At 39.6% G+C, this 19476-nt stretch overlaps 1 protein-coding gene across 2 annotated transcripts; it reads right to left on the reverse strand.

Annotated features, from left to right (window-relative positions):
- Window positions 1-8975: 8975 nt before the first annotated feature.
- LOC126061661 (small ubiquitin-related modifier 2-like) lies at window positions 8976-9289 on the reverse strand. Of its 2 annotated transcripts, XM_049858360.1 has the most exons (3): window positions 9180-9289; window positions 9110-9147; window positions 8976-9052 (listed from the first exon to the last, which is right to left on the reverse strand). In XM_049858360.1, the coding sequence occupies exons 1-3, from the start codon at window positions 9287-9289 to the stop codon at window positions 8976-8978; spliced, it is 225 nt and encodes a 74-aa protein (XP_049714317.1). The 2 variants fall into 2 exon arrangements, with proteins under 2 accessions (XP_049714317.1, XP_049714306.1); XM_049858349.1 differs by having other exon boundaries at window positions 8976-9147.
- Window positions 9290-19476: the final 10187 nt, after the last annotated feature.

A 19476-nucleotide genomic window follows, 5' to 3' on the forward strand; every position in this document is an offset into this window, starting at 1 on the left:
TAGTTGGTTAGAGCCATCAGTCACAGGCTTAATCTCTTTAACAAAAGATATGTAGCCATGTCCTTGGTGAACATTCTAGCACACGTACCCTTAGTTTGTATAACAAATTTTCCAAATCTTTAAGTTTTGTTTTCATTTTGCACAGCTCATTTTAAAGTCCATCTCTTTCCTCTCACATTTTACTATAAGCAGCAAGAAGAAACCATGCAGCCTCTTTAAGATCTTGCTTAGAAATCTCAGCCAGATATCCAAGCTGATCACTTACAATTCTACCTTCCACCAAATACTTGAACATAATTCAGATAAGTTCTTTGCCACTGCATAAAAACATCGCCCTTCCTCCATTGTCCAATCATATGTCCATCATTTTCTTTTAAAGCCTCACCAGAAGGACGTTTAACATCCACATTTCTAGCAGCATTCTGTTGCTGGTGCCATATGTGTTCTCAGAAATGATTGAGACTTTCTCTACAGTTCTCACTTCCTTCTGAGCCCTTACTGTAATTGCCTTTGATGTCCATGATTCTATCAACAATCTCTTCAAGGCAATCTGGGCTCTTACTCTTAGGTGCCTTAAAACTCTTCTACCCTCTACCCATAACCCAATTCCAAAACTGCTTCCACATTTTAGGTATCTGTTCAAGCACCACACCATTCTCCCACTACCAAATTCTAAGTTATCTATTGCTACTATAACCCAAGTCTGTGGTTTTAAAAAACAAATTTATTTTACCACAGTTTAGTAGGCTAGAAGCCTGAATTTGGGGCACCAGCTCTAGGAGGAGGCTTTCACTTTCTGTTGACTCTGAAGGAAGGTCCTCTTCTCTTTGGAGTTTGTGCTTTCAGGCAATTTTCACGTGGTTTGGCATCTCCCCTGATATCTGCTTCACTTGTATGCTTGTTTAATCTCTTTTATATCTCAAAAAAGGTTGACTCAAGACAAACCCTATACTAATCCTGTCTCATTAACATAATAAAGATAATCCATTTCCAAATGGGAATATACCCACAGGTATATGGGTTAGGATTTGTGCCATAATTTGGGGGGACACAATTCAGTCTATAACATCTTCCAAGCTGTTTTTCCAAAGAACCTAAGCAAAAAGCCATTTAAGGGAACTCATTTTACTATAATTATTAAGAAAAAGTAATGCATATTACCTTCCAGTATTCACAGATGTTTGAGGTTATTCTTTGAGAAATATTAGTATCTGCTAATAAATATCATAACTGTACTTTAATTAAAACACATTTTGAAACACCACATACCTGGGGTAAATTGTCATAGGCAGCATTACTAGATCAGTTAGATCTTTTGTTCTCAGTAATTTTGTTTTTCACCACCCACGTTCATGGAGGATGAGACATTGTGCTAGATCCTTTACATACAATATTCGCTTTAATTGAGGTATGATTTAATACATTAAAATGCACAGTTTTTAACTGTATAGATTGATTAATTTTGACAAATGCAAATACCCATGCAACTACAAAAGATGTTCTCATTACCCCCAATCAAGATATAGACCATACTAACAAGAATAGGCAAATGTATAGACACCAAAGTTTATTAGGGGTTACCTGGGGTGGAAGGGAAAGGGAAAGGGGAGCTGCCTTGGTCATTTAGTGCTGCTATAACAGAAATACCACAAGTGGATGATTTTAGCAACGAGAAATTTATTCTCTCACAGTCCAGTAGGCTAGAAGTTTGAATTCAGGGTGCTAGCTCTAGAGGAAGGCTTTCTCTCCCTGTTGGCTCTGGAGGAAGGTCCTTGTGATGCATCAGTCTTCCTTTGGTCTGGAACTTCAGGTCCAAAGGATGAGCTTTACTCCTAGCACTTTCTTGGTGGTATGAGGTCCCCATGTCTCTCTGCTCACTTCCCTCTTTTATATCTCAAAAGAGATTGGCTTAAGACGCTATCTAATCTTGTAGGCCTCATCAATGTAACTGCCATTAATCCACCTTATTACTTCATAGTGATAGGATTTACAACACATAAGGAAATCACATCAGAAGATAAAGTGGTAGACAATCACACAAGGTAATCATGACCTAGCCATCTTGGCAGATATTTTGGGGGGACACCATTCAATCCGTGACAGGAGCCATTGTTTAGAAAGCAGTGAGTTTCCGTTTATGTGATGGGAAATTTGGCAACAATTGCGGGTGATGGTTGCACAACATGAGCAATGTAATTGAGATCACTTAATTATACACCTGAAAAATGTTGAATTGGCATATGTTTTGTTATATATATATTTCCAACAATAATAAAAAGTCAATGGCCATCCAAGGCAAAACAATTAGTTTCTATTTGCCTGGAGCAACAGAGGAAGGAGGAGATTCAGGAATAGAATGAGGATATGGAATGTGTGGCTAATTGCCTCTATGAGCAATTGCCTCCTTTACCATCAGACCAAAAGATCTGGATGTTGCCTGGCTATCATTACTGAACATTTTGAAAAAAGATTCCATGGAAGAATCCTGATCAAAAGGGGTAAAAATGCAGAACAGAATTTCAAATTTTCAGACTCCAGACTTCCTGGAGCCATGGAGGCTGGCTGAACCCCTGAAACTATTGCCCTAAGATAATCTCTAAACCTTAAACCAAAAATATCCACGCAAGTCTTCTTAAAACCAAACAACAGTTTAGCTGAACTAGTAAAAAATATCTGCCTTGAGCATTATGCTCTTTTAAGAACTATCTATATGGGATCAAATTGACAACAGCAACTAAAAAGATTAGATTGGAACCTTAGAGGGCAGTGAACTTATGTTAATGGAGGGGGAAGAACTCAGAAAATGAGAGCAAAAATGGTTACACAACTCAAAGAATGTAATCAATGACACTAAATGGTACATGTAGAAATTTTTCAATTGGTTTAGGTTTTGCTGTATATATTCTCAATAACAACAACAAAATAAATAAAATTATATATTTAAAACATTGAAAAAATATATAGGATATTCTTGCAGTGATTTAAAAAATAAGCAACTTTGGATGAAGAGAGAATTTTGCCATCAATACCAGTCTACCTGAATTAGAAGAAATGGAATGAAGAGGTGAGTTTTCTGTATTTCATGGTGTGTCCCTCACCCCCACTCCCGCCCCTTTCCTTGGCCCTTACAGGGAGGATGCAGAATTCATGCAGAATTCTGATAGTTCCTGAGAGCTGTCATTTGTACCTTAAAAAGGTATCATATTCCCTTTAGAACATATTTATATTTTGAGAAATTTAATTTCACAGAGACTCATTTTCTTTATTTGGCCAAAAAAAAATTAAGTTTTTGGTTTTTAAAGAAAAGTTTTATTTTTGGTGAATGTAAAAAAAGGATAGAAAAAATGCAGAATTCACCCAGCTAGATTCCTTAGGCTTACATAGATCATTAAAATTTAGTAATGTCTATGAAAATATAGCTTGATGTTTATAAAATATGAATCAAATATTATTTCATAGTACCAAACACTCTTTTCTGTGGTAGATAAAGGGACTTCAAAAAAGCTTTGTTTATATTTTTCATGTTACCAGTACTACTAATAAAAAAAAACTCCTCAAAATTACTTCAAAATTAATACATCTGACCCATTTTTCATCAGAATGCTAGGAAGAAATATACTAAATCAAATTTAGTTACATATGACACCAAAAACATGATCAACAAAAGACAAAATAGGTAAATTGGACCTTATCAAAATAAAAAACTTTTTGAATCAAAGGTCATTATCAAGAAAGTCAAAAGATAACCTACAGGTGGGAGAAAATATCTGGAAATCATATATCTAGTAGGAGTTTGTTACAAGTTGAATTGTATTCCCCCAAATTATATGTTGGAATCTGTTATGGATGGAATTGTGTTCCCCAAAAATGTGTGTCAACTTGGCTAGGCAATGATTCCTAGTATTGTGTGGTTGTCCACCATTTTGCGATCTGACCTGATTATTCCATGTTTTGCAAATCCTAACCTCTATGACATTAGAGGCAGGATTAGAGGCAGTTATGTTAATGAGGCAAGACTCAATCCATGGGATTAGGTTGCATCCTGAGCCAACCTCTTTTGAGATATAAAAGAGAGAATCGAGCAAAGAGAAGGGGGACCTCATTACAAACAAGCAGGAAGAGCCAGGAGCAGAGTGTGTCCTTTGGATTTGAGGACCCTGCATGGAGAAGCTTCTAGATCAGGGGAAGATTGATGACAAAGGCCTTCCCACAGAGCCGACAGAGAGAGAAAGTCTTCTACTGGATTTGGCACCCTGAATTTGGACTTCTAGCATCCTAGACTGTAAGAGAATAAATTTCTATTTGTTAAAGCCTTCCACTTGTGGTATTACTGTTATAGCAAAACCTGCTGCCGTCGAGTCAATTCCGACTACTAGCGACCCTATAGGACAGAGTAGAACTGTTTGTTAGAGTTTCCAAGGAGTGCCGGGTAGATTCAAACCACTGACCTTTATGGTTAGCAGCCGTAGCTCTTAGCTACTATGCCACCAGGGTTTGTTATAGCAGCACTAGATAACTAAGAGAATTCTAACCCCTATTCCTGTGAATATAATTCCATTTGAAAATAGGTTTCTTCGTTTTGTTAATTCAACACAACACAAAAAACGTTTTTTTTGTTAATTAGATCATACCAATTTAGGGTATATCCTAAACCTAATTACTCCTGAATTATAAAAGAACAAATTAGACACAGAAGAAAGCACAAATGGGGGAAGACAGATGCCACTTGAAGATCACCAAGGAACAGAGGAACACCAGGCTACAGAAGCCGAAAGAGACAAGGATCTTCCCCCAGAGCTGACAGACAGAGATTTATCCCTACAGCCAGTGCCCTGAAGTCAAACTTCTGGCCTCATAAACTGTGAGAAAATAAATTTATGTTCTTTAACGACACCCATTTTCGGCATTTCTGTTACAGCAACACTAGGAAACTAAGACAGGGATTAATATCTAGACTATATAATGAACTCCTACAACTCAATAAAAAGAGGCAAAGAACCAAATTAAGAAATAGGTGAAGGACTTGAACAGACATTTCTCCAAAGATACACAAATAGCCAATAAACACATGAAAAAATATTTAATGTTAGTAGTCATTAGGGAAATGCAGATCAAAACTACAATCAGATACTACTTCATACCTACTAGGATAAAAAAAAACCTACTAGGATGGCTATTGTTAAAAATATGTATATGGAAAATAACAGGATGTGGAGAAAATGGAACCCTCATCCACTGATGATGCAAATGGAAAATGGTGCAGCCGCTGTGGAAAACAGTTTGGCATTTCTCAAAAAGTTAAACACAGAACTACCATATAACCCAGCAGATCCACTCCAGGGTATATATCCCAAAGAATGGAAATCAGGAACTCTAGAGACACTTGTATACCAATGCTCATTGCAGCATTATTCATAATAGCCAAACAATGGAAACAACCCAAGTGACCATCAACAGATGAATGGATAAACAAATATAATACATGGCATATCATTCAGCCATAAAGAGAAATGAAGTTCTGATACATGCTATGACATGGATGAGCCTTGAAAACATGCTGAATGAAGTAAGTCAGACACTAAAGGACAAATGCCGTATGATCTCATAAGAAATGTCTATAATAGGCAAACGAATAGAGACAGAAAGTAGATTAGTGGTTACTAGTGGCTGGGGGTAAGAAGGAATGGAGTGTTAATGCTTAATGCGTAAAGAGTTTTCTGCTCGAGGTGATAAAAATTTTGGAAACAAATAGTGATGTTGGTTGTACAACGTTCTGAATATAATGAATGCCACTTTTAAGTGGGTAAAATAGCAAATTTTATCTTATATTTTACCAAGAAGCCCTGGTAGTATAACATTTAAATGCTCAGCTGCTAACCAAAAGCAGTAGCTTCAAGAGAAAAAGACCTGGCAATCGACTCAAAGGCACCTAACGACACCTAACAACAACATGTATTTTACCATAATAAAAAGTATATTTAAAAAAGAGTACATAATGTGTAAACAAAGAGGAAATCATAATTGTATTTTGTTTTATAGATAAGAATGGCAGGATAGTCTCCCTCCACAAACAGCAAATGTAGCCTAAGGGCACTTCAGGGTTGAGAAACCAAAAAAATAATAATAAAAAATCAAACCCATTGCCTTCAAGTGGGTTCCAACTCATAGCTACCCTATAGGACAGAGCAGAATTGTCCTATAGCGTTTCCAAGGAGCACCCAGTGGATTCGAACTGCCTGCCTTTCGGTTAGCCGCTGAGTTCTTAATCACTGAGAGAAGCTTGCCTTATTTCTAAAAGCATTTTGCGTAACACCATTTTAGACTTAAGACATCTCAAACAGATTCTAGAGTTTCAGTAAACTCTTTCCTTGTACTTGCTATCAGCAAATTCACCTTAAAGATACACTTTTTGCACCATCTGTTTATCTTAATCAGTTTTTTAAGCATTTAGTAAAATTTCAATTAACTCTGAACAATCTAAGCTTGCTTTAAATTTCCAAGTAAGCTTACTGAACAAGGAAACCAACCAAAAACCAAATCCATTGCCGTCAAGTCGATTCCAACTCATATTGACCCTATGGGACAGAGCAGAACCGCCCCATAGGGTTTCCAAGGAGTGACTAGTGGATTCAAAGTGCTGACCTTTTGGTTATCACCCGTAGCTCTTAACTTAGCCACCAGGTTTCCACCGAACAAGTAGGCATCCATAAATCTCCCCATTTTAGGTTATACAACTTTCCATTCATTACGCCAGGACTTTTTGTTGTTGTTGTTATTACTGACAAAACATTCATGGTCTGTCTATACATTTAAAAGATACTAACTATCCTGTCTTTTTCATTTTCTACAATGAAGCCTTATTACAGACCATTTAAAAATTGATGTCATGAAAGGTTTTTTATAATTGGTAAATCTTCAAAGCGAACTTTCAGTCTCCAGTATTTTTACATGAAGATACCTACTGCACTTGCATGGTGATTTTTTTTTTAATCATAGTGAGTATGTAGATAAGGAACCCTGGTGGCACAACACTTAAGCACTCAGCTGCTAACCGAAAAGTCAGAGATTGAAATCCACCAGCGACTCGGTGGAAGAAAAGACCTGGTGATCTGCTCCTATAAAGATTTGCAGACTAGCAAATCCTATGGGGCAGTTCTACTCTGTCACATGGGGTCACTATGAGTCAGAACCGACTCAACAGCACATAACAACAACAAATACATAGATAACAAAATACTTGCCATTTCTACAATTTTCATATGTACAGCTCCCAGCACCCAGTGCCCTCGAGCTCAGTGACGCTAATTATGTTCATCATGTTGTTCAACCATCACCATTAACCATTCCGAATTTTTCCTTCACGTTGTGAGTTTTAAATGTGGTAGACTTATCGTCAGGGCTGTTTAGGTTGCAAGTGACAGTAATCAAATCAAAATAACCCTTGTAAAAAGGGGGATTTAAGGAATGGATACTGGTTGATGCCAGAGGTAGGGAAGCGCTAGGTACGTAGGACCAGAACCAGGGATGTGATGCCTTTTGCCAAGATAAGTAGTTTCTGCTTTCCTCTAGGTAGTGGCCTCATTCCCACAGATCTGTCTCCCTGGTTGAGAATATGGCCACTGGAGCCTGGGAACACATCCTTATAACTCTGTAGCCTGACAAAGCCAGATATCAAAGTACTAAGGAAAATGATTATATTCAGGCTGTTGAAGATTAGTGTCTGACAGGGAAGTTTTGTTTTATACTTTTATATGGAGGAATAGACAGCTTATAGGTGGGATGATTTTACAGTTGGGATTGTTTTTGTAATCAGGGGAAAAAAAAAAGAAGCCTCAGTCAAATGAACAGAAAATGTTTATCTCTGTGTCTAGGTAATTTCAGGGAAAAACCAATTTGGTTAATCATTTCTGAGACAAAGAATGGGAATTTGGAAAGCCCGTGTCTGGCCTTGTCATAGATAAACAAGGGAGTCATCTGTGAGTCTTACCTAAGTCATATGGGAAAGGGTGGTTCTTTGCAGTAAGCCATTTCCCAGAACATGGAAAGGTGGGGGCGATTTCTTAACCTTTGAAGCTGTTCAGGAGCATAGGGCTCAGTAAAGCTCAACGTGGCCAAGACAGAGAAGAATCTTCCCTACCAGCTTCAAGAAACTAATCTCTGGGAAGGGCTCCAATTGGTCATGTGTTTGGTCACGTGCCTATTTGTCCACTTCTGGCTCTATCACTGTGGCCCAGTGAGAGGACGCACTGATGATTCCATCTAGGTCATGCCCGCTTATATTGTTAGCGTGGTAAAGACAAGAGGTAATGGACAAAGAAAATAGCCACCACACTGGTCAAACTGCCATAATTTAACACCACTAGAACTATATTTGAGAACTTTTTTTTTTTTTCATTTTAAACACCAAGTTTATTTAAATGACAAGACCCTTGACCTGAAGGGAAAACTATACAGGATTCTTTTCTTTTAATTTATCCCTACTTAAAGGTAGATTGTCCTATATGCAACAGCTATGTACAAAGAAGTTATAAAATTGTCCTTGGTTTTATAATGATAAATGAAAAAACAAAATTCTCTAATCAAACAAGGTATGCAAGGATTTTTATGTCATTTTTTGTTAGGCAGTTGAGAAGCAAAATAACGTAGTGGAATATAAAGATAAGAGCTGAATGAGCATGCCACTAATGGAGAAAGGGGCTATTTTCACAGAATCAGTATTTTGTTCCCATCCCATCTCCACTTGATGTCAATTAAAACATACCATTGCCCTTCAGTAAAAAAGAAAAAAAAGCAATATGCTTGCGCTTTACACCAGTTACTTTACCTACAATAAAGGAATGGGGAAAGGGAAAGAACAGAGAAAAACTATACTATAGTAGTCAGGATGTGGTGGAGCCAAATTGTGGTTTTCTAATTGAGAATGTGTTCTTGGTCTGCAGGCACAGAGTTCTGAAGTAAAGTAGCAGGCTCCCTTTTTAGAAGACACCTCCTGCCTGCTGCTGGAACACATCGATTGTATCTCCAACCTCTATTTCCAGTTGTGCAATTGTGTCTCTTTCATTTATTGGCTGCCCATCAAACTGGAATCTGATCTGCCTAATCGACAAACCCTGTCGTTCACAATAGGCTTTCATTAGTTTACTAAGTAGTATACAACTCGACGGCAGTGGGTTTAGTGGGTTGTATGTCTCTTAAACTGCACCACAGAGCCATCCTGCCCCACCACCTTCAAATTAATACGATTGTTGTTTTCAGTCTTGGCTCCTTCCTTGGGTTTGTTGTCAGCCATGATGCGCCCTGTAGTCTCCTCAGCTGCTGCTTCACAAAAGAGGTACCAGGTCCGCACTGAATGAGCACAGAAGCAGCACCAAGAGCACTGAGAACTTATTCTTAAGGCAGAAAAAGACACAAAACTTTTGTTCAAAATTAGATAGAGGCACTGTAACAAAGATACTGGTAAATTACCATGAATCCTTTTTCTAGACCTTTAAACGTTCCACGGAATCTCACATGATATTCCTATGTTCCTTCCTCTAAAAAACTCACTTGTGCTTCTTTCCAGTTTTAATACCATAACATTGAAACAACAAATGTCAAGAGATTTCGGTAATATTTCAAGTTATTCACTGTTTTTCACAATTTTTTTTTTTTTGTGCTTCTCACTTTTCCCATTCTGCCTTAAGACCTAATTTGGTTTAATGTGAGTGAGCAGTCACCAAGATATCTTAAACAGTGAAGTTATACAACAGCCCACTGTAATAAGGTTCCAGAGAAATTTGGCTTCTTGGACTAGCTGGTGCCTAGAGAAGCAAATGTAGGAAGTTTTAGAGTCTATGAAACACAGAATATTTAAACTCCTCACCTTCGCATACCACCAGCCCAACTGTAGACCTGGAAACAGAGCACAGGAAACCGTTTCCTGGATTAAATAACCTGTGATTAAATTAAACCCAACCAAATACAAGGATTCCAACTTGTATTTAGTCGGGTTTAATGTAATCACAGGTTAGTTGGAATCCTTGTATTTAGTTGGGTTTAATTTAATCACAGCTTATTTAATCAAACTCCTATTGGTAAAATCTAGCTGGTTTCTTTTTTTTTTTTTCTTTGCCATTGAAATTGCAACCCAGATGTTCCCTAGGGACTTTGATGCACTTGGAGAATTGGGTAAACTTGGCTTCTATATTCAGGGTCTGGGGTAGCTCAAAGACTGTTCTATACTTCTAGTGATTTAATTCTTTTTAGGTTTCTCTGTCTCTGTTCCTGCCCCACATCATACCTGGATATGAAGCTACATCCACCTTTCTGGTGCCCATTAGAAATCCTAAACCACCAAGACTCTCATGATTTTATAAGATTTGTGGGCTACAGTAGATAGTTGTCACATCACAGATGATATGACCACTCTTTCTGGTTCAGATCAAGACCCTTTGCTCCTTCCAAAAGTCCATAATCCCTGTACATCACCTTGTGAAACTCTTTGGGAAGTGAGGTATAAAAACTGGTCACCACCCCAAACACACACACACATATATATGACTTTGATTTTGAAGCTCACCTAAGCCTATCTGGATTTCTCAGCCCCCTGGTATTCTGGCCCATAACATTTTTCTCAATTCTGTGAGACATCTTTTGGAGTATCTTTCTTGTTCATTTGACAGTCCTCAGAAAACTGGGTGTTGGAGACCCTGTCCCCTGCAGCAGCACTTGACTGACCAAGGTAGCTGCACCAAACAGGATCTCTTATCTAGGAATATTATGTTAGAACTGAAGGTCTTCCGTTTACTTCCTCGCTTAGGGATGGGCCTGAGGCACGCACATTCAAAGCAGAGAGGCACCCAGTACAGAGAGAGAGGGAGAAATCTGCTTTACAGAAAAAGTATGTTAATTAAGATACTTTAGCCCCTGAAACTATGGCCCTGAGATAATCTTTAAACTTTAAACCAAAAATATCCCCTTGAGTCTTCTGAAAACCAAACAATAGTTTAGCTTAACTAGTAAAAAAAGTCAGCCTTAAGCATTATGCTTTTTTAAAATCTATCTATATGGGATAAAGGAGTCCTGGTAGTGCAGTGGTTAAAGCACTCATCTGCTAACCTATCAGCTGCTCTGTGGGAGAAAGATGTGGCAATCTGCTTCTGTAAAGATTTAGAGCCTTGGAACCCTGTAGGGCAGCTCTAGTTTGTCCTATAGAGTCACTATGAGTCAGAATTAACTAGACAACAGCGGGTTTGGGTTTTTTATATGGGACCAAACTGATAACAGCAACTCGGAAGACTAGATAGGAACAGGGCAGTAAGCTTATGTTAATAGGGGAGGAACAACTCAGAAAGGAGGGTGAGAATGGTTGTACAACTTGAGTTATATATGTAGAAGCTGTTGAATAGGTGTATATTTTGCTGCGTGTATTCTCAACAACAACAAGATAAATACATTTTTTTAAAAAAAAGATACTTTGGGCTAGAAGTAATACAAACCTCAGTTCAGAAGGTCTCATTGCCTGGATGTTTGTAATAATCTCTTTGTTGTCTCTGCTTCTCTAGTCAATGTTGACGTCCTCTGTGTTAATGTCTCATGTGTGACAGGTATCAAGTATGAGAACTTGGAGGGTCCCTCTGGGCCTCCCATCCCACAGTTCCCTGATGAGGGAGAACCCAATTCCAGCTTGACTACTCCTTCCCAACTCCTGCCTCTTGTTGTAGGTGCCCTCTCTCCTAGCCTACAGCCTTCTTTAGTAGGGTCTGTGGAGGCAGCTCTGGCTCAGCCACCTACCCCAGTGTGCAATGGATCCAAGTGAAACATATACTCCCTTGTCACACCATACTACTTTCCTCTCTTGGTCTTTCCTTATATCCATCTCTCTCCAATTCTCTTCTCCTTTGTTCATATTTATCCCACCTTTGTTCAAAGTGGGAAATTGGCAAACCCACTGCCTCAGCAGATAGCCAGCTAAGGCACAGAAGGCAGGTCTCCCTGCTTGCAAGCATCTCCAGTCTTCACAAGAACCCTCTCTCTTAATTTGTCGTCCCTGGAGAGACAGTACCTTCCACCCCTTACACAAAGTTAATTCTACACTTCCTCTCCACTAACCACAAAGTAACTGCACTTACCATAAGGCACATCATCATCTCCCTCTCACTCATCCCCAGTTCTCCTCCTGAGACTGGAGGCATGAGAGGGTTGGAGTAGGGGAAGAGGTGGAAATGCCTAGGCTGTTTTCTTTCTGCCTACTCTCCTGGGGAAGTTGGCTGGCTACGATTACTGGAAATTTTCTTAAGGATTTGGGTTAGTTAGCACTTTTTTGTCCTCAACTGTGGGTCTTAATCACCAATTCTAGAACACCGGGGAAAAATCTCACTCAATATCCTGCTACTACAACAATAACAATAATCACTAACATTTTTTGAGCTATGTGTTAGCCGCTGTAGTAAATATTTTACATTAATTATCTTATTTAATCGTCACATCAATCCTATGAGGTGGGCCCTATTCCTCCCCCTGCCCCCCGCCATTTTTCAAATGAGGAAACTGAAGCTTATAGACTATTGAGCCATTTGCCTAAGTTAACACAGGCAATATATGATGGAGTTGAAATTCAAGTCTTGGCTGCAGATCTGCAGTCTTATGCAGTCTACTATGTTCCCTCCCCAGATAAATATGGGAAGTTTGCCAGTCTAATAGTTTTTCAAAGATATACTCCTTGAAGTAGAATATTGTCAAACGGGATTTTTTTTTCCAAAATGCTTTCTAGAAACACTGAATCACGTCATGATTTCCCTTACACCTTTGTTAGTACTGAGTGTTGTAATTTCTTTTAATATGATACATTAAAAAAGAGAATTTTATTATTGTTTTAATTAGCATTTTAAAGAATTCCACGAAAAGTTGAACATTATATATTTATTTATCATTTGTATTTACTCTTTAGTAAATTTGTCTTCTAATCTTTGTCTATTTTTTCTGACTTGATTTGTGACAATGTATATATCAAGAATATTATCTCATTTATGTCAAATATGTTAAGAATATGTTTTCCCAAGTTGTTGTCAATGTATAACTTTTTAAAAGTTAAAAGCATACAAACATATAGTAAGGACATGCTTTTAATTAATGAAGGAACCAGTAAGAGGTAAAGCTGCTGCAAGGGAGAACTGAAGAGACAGAAGTGAAACAAAGAATGCTGGAATAAGACTGTTAAATTAAATTCCAAAGCCCCCAAATCCACTGACTCATAGCGACCCTATATGACAGAGTAGAACTGTCCCATAGAGTTTCCAAGGCTATAAATCTTGACAGAAGCAGACTGCCATGGAGTGGCTGTTCAACACAGCAATGAAAGCATAATCTTTGGGAATATATTTTCTAATAGACATCATTTCTACCAGAATTCGTTTGCATCTCTACCAAACAAAAATCATTTGTAATTTTTCAGTCTTTTACAAGTTAACATCTGTCTGGGCTCTACTCAGTAGAAAAGATAAGCCAAGCTAAGTTACATTTTCCTAGAGAATCATATGAACTTTAGGTGAGCTTGTTAGACAATGTCTTAGTACAATATTGAGAAGGTGAGGAGTAATCTTTTTGCCTTGTTATGGATTGAATTATGTCCCCCCAAAATATGCGTTGTAAATACAAACTTCTTTAGTTGTGGTTATAATTCCAGTTGGGAATGGGTTGTCTTTGTTATATTGATGAGACAGGATTAGTGTAGGGTGGGTTTTGGGTCAATCTCTTTTGAGATATTAAAGAGACTAAACAAGCATGAGAGAGAGAAGCAGAGACCAGGGAAGAAAGATGCTAAGCCACATGAGGATCAGCTAGGAGCAAGCGCTCAGAAGAGTCAAAGACCTTTCTCCAGAGCTGACACAGACAGAAAGCCTTCCCCTAGAGCTGGTGCCTTGAATTTGGACTTGTATCCTCCCAAACTGTGAGAAAATTAATTTCTTTTTCTGTGAGAAATTTAATTTCTTGTGGTATTTCTATTACAGTAGCACTAAATAACTAAGACAGAATTTGGTAGCAGAAAAATGGGATGCTGCCTATTCACAACAGCAAAAAGGTGAAAGCAACCAAGTGCCCTTCAACAGATGAATGGATAAATAAATTATGGTATATTCACACAATGGAATACTACACATCAATAAAGAACAATGATGAATCCATGAAACATTTCATAACATAGAAGAATCTGGAAGGCATTATGCTGAGTGAAATTAGTTAGTTGCAAAAGGACAAATATTGTATGAGACCACTATTATAAGAACTGGAGAAACAGTTTAAACATAGAAGAAAGTATTCTTTGATGGTTATGAGAGTGGAGAGGGAGGGAGGGAGAGAGGTATTCACTAATTAGATAGTAGACAAGGACTATTTTAGGTGAAGGGAAAGACAACACACAATACATGAGAGATCAGCACAACTGGACTAAACCAAGAGCAAACAAGTTTCGTGAATAAACTGAATGCTTTGAAGGCCAGTGTAGCAGGGGCAGGGGTTTGGAGACCATGGTTTCAGGGGACATCTAAGTCATTTGGCATAATAAAATCTATTAAGAAAACATTCTGCATTCCACTTTGGAGAGTGGCGTCTGGGGTCTTAAACACTAGCAAGTGGCCATCTAAGCTGCATTAATTGGTCTCAACCCACCTGGATCAAAGGAGAATGAAGAACACCAAAGACACAAGGTAATTATGAGCCCAAGAGACCGAAAGGCCCACATAAACCAGAGACTACATCAGCCTGAGACCAGAAGAACTAGACGGCGCCCGTCTATTACTGATGACTGCCCTGAGAAGGAACACAACAAAGAACCCCTGAGAGAGCAGGAGAACAGCGGCACGTAGACCTCAAATTCTCATTAAAAGACCATACTTCATGGTCTGACTGAGACTGGAGGGACACCAGAGGTCATGATCCCTAGACCTTCTGTTAGCCCAGGACAGGAACCATTCCCAAAGCCAACTCTTCAGACAGGGATTGGACTGGACTATGGGATGGGAGATGTCACTGGTGAGGAGTGAGCTTCTTGGCTCATGTAGACACATGAGACTATGTGGGCAGCTTCTGTCTGGAGGGGAGATGAGAGAGCAGAGGGGGTCAGGAGCTGGCCGAATGGACACAAAAAAAGAGAGTGGAGAGAAGGAGTATGCTGTCTCATTAGGGGGAGAGTAACTAGGAGTATATAGCAAGGTGTATATAAACTTTTGTATGAGAGACTGACTTGATTTGTAAACTTTCACTTAAAGCACAATAAAAATTAAAAAATAAAAATAGTATGCTGCTCAAACAGATACCTAAAATGTGGAAGCAGTTTTGGAATTGGGTAGTGGGTAGAGGCTAGAGAGTTTTAAGGCACCTAACATTAAAAGCCCAGATGACTTAGATTCTACAGTTAGTAGAATCATGGACATCAAAGGCAGTTCTGGTGAGGGCTCAGAAGTAAGTGAGGAGAGCTATAGGAAAAGTCTCTATCATCTTAGAGAATACATATGGCACCAGCAACAGGATGCTGCTAGAAATGTGGATGTTAAATGTGCTTCTGGTGAGGCTTCAATAGAAAATGATGGACATGTGATTGGACAATAGAGGAAGGGCAATGTTTTCATGCAGAAGCAAAGAATTAATCTGAATTATGTTCAAGTATTTGGTGGAAGGTAGAATTTGTAAGTGATCAGTTTGGATATCGGGCTGAGATTTCTAAGCCAGATCTTAAAGAGGCTGCGTGGTTTCTCCTTCCTGCTTATAGTAAAACACGAGAGGAAAGAGACGGACTTTACAATGAGCTGTGCAAAATGAAAACAAAACTTAAAGATTTGGAAAACTCTGTTGTACAAACTAAGGACACATGTGCTAGAATGTTCACCAAGGACATGGCTACACAATCTTTTGTGAAAGAGATTAAGCCTGTGACTGATGGATCTAACCAACTACCACAGCTGAAAACCCATCAGCTTAGACTGAAGGGGACAGAGAAAGAACAAAAGGAAAAATAGCTGACTGCCTCTTGGAATTCTAAAAAGGCAGGAAAGAGGCCAAAGTAGCTACATCTATTGTCCTCCAAGAAATGAAAAGAACCATCCCTGGAGCAGTTCAGAGATCAGAAGAACTGCTGGAAGGAGCATGGGAAGCAAGGCCTTCTTGGTTTCAAAGGGTGGGGCCACAGCCTCCTTGGTTTCAAAGAGTCAGATCTTTATCAACTCAGTTTGGGAGTGTGGGGCTGCTTTTAAAGTATGCCAGAGAGATGGGGCCATTGCCCAAAGCTGAGGAGGTAGGGCTGCCATGCCCAGGGGCAGAAGAACGGGGCTTGTTGGGGCTGAAGGGGTGGTGTTGCCACTCAGAGGGACTAGGAGAATGGGTCCACTCAAAGCCAAGGGAATAGAATTGCCATCCCAGTGGGCCTGGAAGGCCAAGCTAAAGCCCAGGGTTCAAGGGCCCCCACCCATAAATTCAGAGGGTGTGGTTAACATCCAGAGTCAGGAGAGCAGAGCCATTGCTTAGATGGTCTCAGTGAACAGAGGATTATTTTCAAGCCTCGAGAGCTAATATAGTTTGCTCTGGGTTTTGGACTAGCTTGGTACCCGTTATTCCCTCTTTCCCTCCAATTTCTCCCATTTGCATTGGAAATGTCTACCTTGTGCCTGTACTATCACTGTACTTTGAAAACAGATAACATGTAGTCTAGATTTGACAGGTTCACAGATGAAGAGGAATCTTGGCCCAGGATGGACTATGCCTAAGGTCTCACCCATAATTGATTTAAATGCTTGAGAAGATGAGATTTTGGACTTTGAGTTGATTTAAGACTTTTTGGATGATGTGATGGGCTGAATGTGTTTTGCAAGTGACAAGGACATGAATTTTGGGTGGCCAAAGGGTGGAATGTTATAGATTGAACTGTGTCCCTCCAAAATATGTGTTGTAAATTCTAACCTCTATGCCTGTGGTTATAATCCCATTTGGGAATGAGTTGTCTTTATTATGTTAATGAGGAAGGATTAGTGTAGAATGTATCTTGAGTCAATCTGTTTTGAGATATAAAAGAGATTAAATAAGCAAGTGAGAAAAGCAGAGATGGGGGAAGAGATATGCCAAGGCATATGAAGATCATCCAGGAGCAGAAGCTCAAAAGAAACAAGGACCTTCCTTCAGAGCCTACAGAGAGAGAAAGACTTCCCCTAGATCTGGCACCCTGAATTCAGACTTCTAGCCTCCTAACTTGTGAGAAAATAAACTTCTGTTTGTTAAAGCCATCCACTTGCGGTATTTCTGTTTTACCAGCACTAGATAACTAAGTCAGGAAATTTCTTCCCTAAGCCTTGAGTAGTTACTTTAGCCCTTGTTTTCTACCCCAGAGTGTTTGTTACTTTTTTCCTGGTTGATTGGCATTTCCTGGATGAACTGTAAATAACTCAATGGTTTGATACTTCTTATTTAGCCCCGTGCACGGTGACTGGACTATATTATGCACCTTGCAGGGACTGGTCTGTTTACTATGCAAATTAAGCGACTTGTAGTTCACAGAGGAGATTGCTCAATTCATGGTTCTGCTGGGAAGACTATGCCATGAAGTTGACAAGGAGCCAACTCCCACGAATGTCTTTTGGGAGAGTCATGAAGAAAGAAGCAGCAGAGAGAGAGGAAGAAAGGAACCTCCTAAAAGACTTGTAGCACAGGTCAATGGCTGTAACACTGAAGACAGCAAGGAGCCTGGAAGGGGCCCTGTGGCAGAGAGGACAGCAACAGCTGAAAGCTGCTTCTACAAAAGCAGGTAAGAGAGCTGAGCAAGCTGCTATACTGGGCTATGACCTAGGCCTGTTAGCTGTGCAGAGGGTGAGGGCTGAGAGGCCAAAGGCAGAGATGCTCTGCATGGCCAAGAGGGAGCATGCACAGCTGAGAAAAGGTCCTGCTAGCAGGGCAAGAGGAGGCTAGCATGGCCAAGAGAAGGGATTGCTAGTACGGCCAAGAGGAAGCCTGCATGGCCAAGAGGGGCTGTGCACAGCCAAGAGGAGGGCCTGCCTCCTTGCATGCCCCAGAAGAGTTGAGAGAGCTGTCCTGCGCTGAAGAAGGGAGGGAAGTGCTCTCTGCTTCAAGGGAGACTTCCAGACCTCATTTATGTGCTTCTGATCCTGATCTTGAGTTGTTTCTCTTACTTCCAATTTGATTGTGGTCCCAACCTGTAGCCTGTTACTTCCCTAATAAGCCACTTAACTTTAAGTATGGTCTGTGAGTTCTGTGTGGCCATTGCAAAGAATTATTGAGCCCAGCAGAGAAGTAGAAAGTATTGTGGTGGGGCAGGAGAACGACTGGTGTCAGAAATGGTGAATAAATTGGAGAGTGGAGGTATCTCTGACCCCCACCTCATACAAACTAGCTTTGTGCTGATCCTGGTTCTTATCCTAAGGAATATAAACAAGTCCCGACGCTACAACACAATCATATTTTCAAGGTTGTCCATAATTAATAAGTATTATTGTGCCTAAAAAACAGGATTGGGGATTTAACACTTTTAAACTAGCTTGACCTGGAATAAAGTCATCTTATCCTCAGGTCCCACGTGGCAGGAAAGGTGTAGTAGGGGGGATGGCTAGCCACAAAAGTGAGATGCATAAGGATGTGTCCTGAAGAAATATTAAGAGTATCATTAGGAATTTCACATGAACTTTTATAAAACAATCATCATATATCTGACTTGGCAATTAAAACGTCTGGATTTAGAGCACAGAAGTTTATTATTCTTACCATAAAGGGAGAGTGAGTTAGTTGAAGTGAGGATTTTCATCTCCACGAGTTTCCTTTACATTTGCTGTATGACATTTCTAAATGTTTGACCACATAGAGGCCTTTGCAAAGCACCACGTTAGCTCTCCCACCGTATCTAGATAGGAACATTTTACACGGCAAGACCTTGTAGAACGATCCTGTTACAAGATATAGTATACATCTTTTTGGTTTTTTCTGCTCAACATTCATTCCATTAAGGTATTCCTCTAACTGTCCTCATTCTGGTAAGCTGCTAATTGTGGGACTGCACCCCTGAGTAGAGGGGTAGGCATCATCTGTGATAGGCCAAGCAGACTCTTACAAGGGAATTTTAATATTGAGATGAGGCACACAGGGACCACAAGGGGTTGAACTTGAGTCACCTGCTGACAGCAGCCCAAAGAGGTAGCATACAAGTTCCTAGTACTGAGATCTGTACTTTTTGGTTCAAGATCTTCTCAAGACTTGGGCATACAATTCTTCCTTCTAGATCATAAACTTCCAATAAATCCTTTGTTTATTTTTTTCTTTGCTTATGTCTTAGTCATCAGTGCTGCCATAACAGAAATACCACAAGTGGATGGCTTTAACAAACAGAAATTTATTTCCTCACAGTAAAGTAGGCTAAAAGTCCAAATTCAAGGAGTCAGCTCTAAGGGAAGGCTTTCTCTCTCTGTTGGCTCTGGAAGAAGGTCCTTGTCCTCAGTCTTCCCGTGG

This window comes from Elephas maximus, chromosome 2 (assembly GCF_024166365.1).
Source record: "Elephas maximus indicus isolate mEleMax1 chromosome 2, mEleMax1 primary haplotype, whole genome shotgun sequence".
Classification (NCBI taxonomy): Eukaryota; Metazoa; Chordata; class Mammalia; order Proboscidea; family Elephantidae; genus Elephas; species Elephas maximus.

Bases quoted from the DNA above. Each gene is read 5' to 3' on its own strand.
- LOC126061661 (XM_049858349.1), bottom strand. From the start codon at position 9,289: ATGGCTGACAACAAACCCAAGGAAGGAGCCAAGACTGAAAACAACAAT. The intron at 9,148-9,179 runs CCACTAAACCCA...GAGTTGTATACT, and splicing joins CAGTTTAAGAGACATACAAC to ACTTAGTAAACTAATGAAAG.